Source organism: Acipenser ruthenus, chromosome 11 (genome assembly GCF_902713425.1).
Source record: "Acipenser ruthenus chromosome 11, fAciRut3.2 maternal haplotype, whole genome shotgun sequence".
Classification (NCBI taxonomy): domain Eukaryota; kingdom Metazoa; phylum Chordata; class Actinopteri; order Acipenseriformes; family Acipenseridae; genus Acipenser; species Acipenser ruthenus.
This window is the reverse complement of record NC_081199.1, coordinates 15,414,870-15,421,569: the sequence shown is the minus strand read 5'-3', so window position 1 is coordinate 15,421,569 and position 6,700 is coordinate 15,414,870. Positions and strand designations below refer to the sequence as shown.

At 39.9% G+C, this 6,700-nt stretch overlaps 1 protein-coding gene across 5 annotated transcripts in view; it reads right to left on the bottom strand.

Annotated features, from left to right (window-relative positions):
* Window positions 1-5,454: 5,454 nt before the first annotated feature.
* The window catches only part of LOC131739428 (NACHT, LRR and PYD domains-containing protein 3-like), a 110,195-nt gene continuing 108,949 nt past the window's right edge, over window positions 5,455-6,700 (bottom strand). For all 5 annotated transcript variants that reach the window (XM_059033397.1, XM_059033395.1, XM_059033394.1 and 2 more), the window contains one exon: window positions 5,455-6,519. In XM_059033397.1, coding sequence (XP_058889380.1) covers window positions 6,441-6,519 — 79 coding nt within the window. In that variant the 3' untranslated portion in view covers window positions 5,455-6,440. The remainder of the gene's footprint in view (window positions 6,520-6,700) is intronic.

Genomic DNA, 6,700 nt, shown 5'->3' with positions numbered 1-6,700 from the left:
GCGCCAACACTGTTAGCAGAACACATTGATCATGTGAAGAACAGCAGCTAACAGAGAAAGTCACAGAAGGAATCAATCTGCATGCAGTCGTTAGTTTAACTCAAGCTGGAGTTGCTATCCTTCACAGAGTCATGTTGTTGCTCATCACATTCCTTATCATTGCACTTCTGTCAGGTAAGTCCTGAAGAGTCATATATACCACTTTAGAAAGCTGGAAACTTTGTATTTACTTATTTAAGATTATTCGAAGGATACAATTAAACCAGCCTGTTATATTTAGTTTGCCAGAGCACCAGATATATTGAGAAAAACGTAGCTAATACAATATAGATTTTTTTACATCATTTTTGCATATCCCATATTGGCATGTAAAGCCTGGCTTTCCAGTGGTTTATACTGTGATTGATCACATTCCATATTGTACTGCAGAATCAAATATCAAACACACATGAGCTGATTGAAGACCCAGACATTTCAGTGGAGAAAATCCATCAATTTGAATGCTTGTTTTGAAATTAAAATACCTTGTCTTTTACATTGACAGGCCGAAGCTTTGCAAACTCAATTACTCCATCATGTGAAGATGATGAACAAGTGAGAGAGGGAGAGAGTGTTCGCCTCTCATTCAATTACACTGCTGTAGTGAACAGCTTACAATGGCATCGACAGAATCCAGGAAAAGGTTTGGAATACATCCTCCTGATTTATGACTCTGGAATAACAACCAAAGCTGACTCTTCAGACCTTTGGTTCTGTGCTGAAGCTGATAAAGAGAATAAACCTGTGGAGCTGAAGCTCTCCTCCACTAAAATGACAGACACTGTACTACTGCGCCCTGAGTCCCACAGTGACAGGAATCTCATATCAACACAGTGCACAAACTGACAGCACCTGGGAATGGCACAGAGTCACTCAGCTGAGATCAGGTCTAAACAGAGGGTTCACTGATGGCTCAATGTGTTGGAACCCATTGCTATCCAATCAACATGGTTAGAGATATACTGCTTCCATCCTGCAATGTGTTTGATTGTTTCATGGAATTGATTGTTTTTTATTTGCATGCACATACAAGTAGGCTGTGTGGTCCAGTGGTTAAAGAAAAGGGCTTGTAACCAGGAGGTCCCCAGTTCAAATCCCACCTCAGTCATTGACTCATTGTGTGACCCTGAGCAAGTCATTTAACCTCCTTGTACTTCGTCTTTCGGGTGAGACGTAATTGTAAGTGACTCTGCAGCTGATGCATAGTTCACACACCCTAGTCTCTGTAAGTCGCCTTGGATAAAGACGTCTGCTAAATAAACAAATAATAATAACATTAATATTAAAATCATAAAGTCCTTCATGTGTCCTTCACAAAGTCCTTTGCAGTATGTGTCTAGAAAACGTCAGGAGTTTTTTTTTTCTTTTAGTAATTTCTTCCTCTTTAACTAAACATAATGAACAATGGATTCACTGACCAATCTGTGAATCCTTCACGTGATCGACCAGGAGGCGATCTGTCAGATCAGGTGATTTTTTTTAACCCTTCCAAGCTGGGTACAAATGAGTTTACAGCTACACCCCTGCTGGTCATATTATTAATTTTAGTGTTCTAGTATGTATTGCTTTATTTAAATGAAAGAGTAATAATTACTACCAATTTTGCACCCAATAACCTTGTTTTTTTCCTTGTCTTTAAAATGAACATGTTCTTAAAAAAAGAAAGAAACGACATGCCATGAATTGTGAAGTGGTATTAATATGAAATGTAAAACAATGATTCAGAAATTCCTGTATAACTTCCCTAAAGAACATGCCAACAGTAGTGTGTTTGTCCAGATCTCATCAATAGAGCAGTTACTGTAACAGGAGCTGATTCAGTCCTACAGTATGAGCACCAGCACACAATTGTATGACACTGTATAATGATGATGCACAGCCCTCACTAACACCTTTCAGAGACGTTCGCCTCTAGAGTACTCTTTATCAATGCTACATCACTGCAGTCCAGGAGGTTTATACCTATATCTAAATCATCAATATCTAAAGGTCTGTAATATTAATGATTAAAGGGTTCATTAAGCTACTTCAGTAACTGAAGGCTCAGACTAAACCCAATCTGGACACTTATTGTGTATAGAGACTGACACCAAACCACAGGCAAGTGAGGAGTAGTGGTTCAGGCTCTGGACCCATTATCACAGGGTCAAGTCCCCAATACAGACAGTTGTATCCTTGAGCAAGGTTCTGTACCCTAAGTGCTCCACTCAATCCACCTGTATAAATCACTGAAACTGGCTGGGGGGTATCCTGTGATGGACTAGCGTCCCATTGAAGATGAGCCTTGTACACTCCCATCCTATATGCCAGTGATGCTCAATCCTGGTCCTGGGGACCCCCTGTGTCTGCTGGCTTTAGTTCCAACTGACCTCTCAGTACTTCCTTCTCTTTTATAACACACTCTGGTAGCGAAGTTTGTGTGTTTTCTGTTACTTTAGGACTGAATGTGATTGTAAAGCTTCCATAAATACAAAATAATATGAATAATCCAATCTCAATAGTTGCTTTTTATTCTTGATTAATAGGTATTTTTGTCTTGATCTGGTTATACCACATAACCCGTCTGCCCCTCCAATCATGTGAGCTGAATGAGTGACACGTTCAGAGCTGCACGTGACCACAGAGCATGTTTGTTCTGCAGCATCATCACTGTTACTGGCACTTCAGATTCATTCATCGCTGTTACTGGCACTTCAAATTCATTCATCACTGTTACTGGCACGTCAGATTCACTTCCAGCACAGGCTTCCTTGATTTTAATTCATTAGTAATTACAATAAAATGATGTTGATCTTTCCAACAACTAGAAACCTGCTGTAGGACTATTTTTACCCAAAAGTAAATATATTTTTTCTGTTATAACACTATAACTTTTATAATTGTATCCATCACACACTCCAAGGCTCTTGTGTGTTTTGTTGTATCATGTTATTGTATAGACCGTTTTTTCTCTTTTCATTTTATTATGATTATCTCAGATGGGGGTACGTGGTGGGCTGATTTGGTACAATGAATGTCCTCTACTCAGTGATACACCAGCATTACTCTCACACATTTCCTAATATTTTCCCCAAAAGTGACAGAGAGTATTGTAGAGACACCTTGGTTGTATCTAGTTTTATTTTTTGTTCTTCAGAAACAAAAGGTCAGAAAACTCTGTTGGCATATTTAAAACAAACAACAATAAGAAATGGTGGTTGGTTCTGAGTCATCAAAATGTCCCCCTAAAACTTTGAGAGGGGGCCACATTGAACCTCAGTGTGTAAGTCCTGGAGCAAACACTGGGTTCAATGATCTGGCGAGTGGTCTTAGCTTTTAACCATGAGGTACGGCCTTCTCAAGTGAAACAGCTTTTTTGTAGTGTAACTGGAACAGTGTATTGTGGGTGAAGTCTAATAATAGCAGAAACTTCTACATTTCACAGAAATACAAAAAGTAACTTAATAAATTCAAAGGCAAATGATTCGACTAGAAGTCTTTCTCAGTGTTTTCAAAAATGAAAAAGACTTCTAATCAAAATATTTTTCATTGAATTTATTTTTCACTGTTTGTTTTATTATTTATTTATTAGCAGACACCCTTATCCAGGGCGACTTACAATTGTTACAAGATATCACATTATTTTTACATACAATTACCCCATTTATACAGTTGGGTGTTTACTGGAGCAATCTAGGTTAAGGGTACAGCAGCAGTGTCCCCCACCGGGGACTGAACCCACAACACTCCGGTCAAAAGTCCAGAGCCCCTAACCACTACTCCACACTGCTGCCCAATATTTTATTATTTCTAAATTCAGCACTATTGATGGCTGGTTTCATATATCCTGATTAGCATGAATCTAGGACCACCTTACCTACCTTACACTGGGTAGGCCCAGGTTGGGGTCTGTGAAACCAGCTGTCAGTGTTTATTAGTTATGGATGATATATTTCACATTTTACTTGCTTCTATCTTTACACCTAATAAACAAGAAATGTGGCCAAAACTAATCCCTCACACACAGTACAAGAATCCTCACAAAGCAATCCCTCACACACAGTACAAGAATCCTCACAAAGCAATCCCTCACACGCACAGTACAAGAATCCTCACAAAGCAATCCCTCACACACAGTACAAGAATCCTCACAAAGCAATCCCTCACACGCAGTACAAGAATCCTCACAAAGCAATCCCACACACACAGTACAAGAATCCTCACAAAGCAATCCCTCACACACAGTACAAGAATCCTCACAAAGCAATCCCTCACACACAGTACAAGAATCCTCACAAAGCAATCCCTCACACACAGTACAAGAATCCTCACAAAGCAATCCCTCACACACAGTACAAGAATCCTCACAAAGCAATCCCTCACACACAGTACAAGAATCCTCACAAAGCAATCCCACACATACAGTACAAGAATCCTCACAAAGCAATCCCTCACACACACAGTACAAGAATCCTCACAAAGCAATCCCTCACACACAGTACAAGAATCCTCACAGAGCAATCCCTCACACACAGTACAAGAATCCTCACAAAGCAATCCCTCACACACACAGTACAAGAATCCTCACAAAGCAATCCCTCACACACACAGTACAAGAATCCTCACAAAGCAATCCCTCACACACAGTACAAGAATCCTCACAAAGCAATCCCTCACACGCACAGTACAAGAATCCTCACAAAGCAATCCCTCACACACAGTACAAGAATCCTCACAAAGCAATCCCTCACACGCAGTACAAGAATCCTCACAAAGCAATCCCACACACACAGTACAAGAATCCTCACAAAGCAATCCCTCACACACAGTACAAGAATCCTCACAAAGCAATCCCTCACACACAGTACAAGAATCCTCACAAAGCAATCCCTCACACACAGTACAAGAATCCTCACAAAGCAATCCCTCACACACAGTACAAGAATCCTCACAAAGCAATCCCTCACACACAGTACAAGAATCCTCACAAAGCAATCCCTCACACACAGTACAAGAATCCTCACAAAGCAATCCCACACACACAGTACAAGAATCCTCACAAAGCAATCCCTCACACACACAGTACAAGAATCCTCACAAAGCAATCCCTCACACACAGTACAAGAATCCTCACAGAGCAATCCCTCACACACAGTACAAGAATCCTCACAAAGCAATCCCTCACACACACAGTACAAGAATCCTCACAAAGCAATCCCTCACACACACAGTACAAGAATCCTCACAAAGCAATCCCTCACACACAGTACAAGAATCCTCACAAAGCAATCCCACACACACAGTACAAGAATCCTCACAAAGCAATCCCTCACACACAGTACAGTATACTTTTTATGTTAACAATAAAAAATATTTCTTTTTGAAAATACAAACATCATACACAATAAAAGTTTGTAAATAGCAACACATGCAATGAACAATACAATAAATATTTTATTTGTAAACAGTTTAATACATGCAAAACAAGAATAAAAATGCAGTTTTTATAAAGAGGAAAACATAGATATGCAAGATTTATGATGAATAAGATCAGCTCTGTAAACACCATGTCCATTATTACTATCCACACACTTGTGTTGTTTGCTCACAGAGGAATGTGAACACCTTGAAAGCATGCGAAGATGAGCAGTGGGGTGTACTGCTCTACTGCTGTATACTCAAATACTTCAGCACCATGTCTTCATCTTTAACACAAAATAAAATAAATGTTTTCAAAATCCCCCGATCACGCATCACATTTCTCTTTACTTCTGGTGACTGAATCAATCTTATACTGACGTATTTCATTTGCAATAATAGCAAGCAAGTAAATATCAAGTCAATATAAAAGCAAGTCAATATCAAATAAAACTAAACAAGTAATACTGCAAATAAACTGTAGCAAAATGAAAGTCAATACTATATATACAGGTTGAGATCGCTGGTGGTTTGCTGCTGTATCTTCCATTCTCAATGCACTCACAGATGCCAGGGATGTTTGCTGAAATGCGATTGGATAAAAATGTCAGGCATTCCACCCCCCACCCCCCGACTGCAAAACACCCATTCCACAGCATCCACACAGCCTATACAGCATGCACACTGACAGACCAGGCTGAACGAAACCCCACAGACTAGACGGCAAACCTTGACATACTCTACAGCATGGTACTGGAAGTGCTCTGTCTTTTGACATACATGTGTAGGTCCTGGAACTGAAGTGGTTAAGCCAGGTAGGAAAACATTCCAGCTCATGAATTCTGATGAAGGCAAGTTGAACTTCTGACATCTGTCTATAAGCAACACATGGGCACATTTCCAAATGAAGTCATTTATCCTTAAATAATATTTTTAAAGTTCTAAGCCTTCAACTGTGTATTACATGCAGAGTCTAGGGGTGTTATGAGATGTATTTTTTTTCTTCATATCCACAGAGTCAGCTGACGTTTGTATTCCTGCTGGTTCCTGCTCCAGTCTGAAAAAATATGACTACAGTCATACCTGCAAGACAGAATGGATTACAAATACAGGGTGGTCAGAAAGTCAGAGGTGAGAAAGAGCTGCATTCGACTGTGACCTCAGTCCTTCAATACTGAGCAATCACACTTGCCAAATGTAACAGAGTGGAGGCTTGGCACACCCAGCAACCCTGCACAGTGAGCACCTTAACCACTGTGCAAAA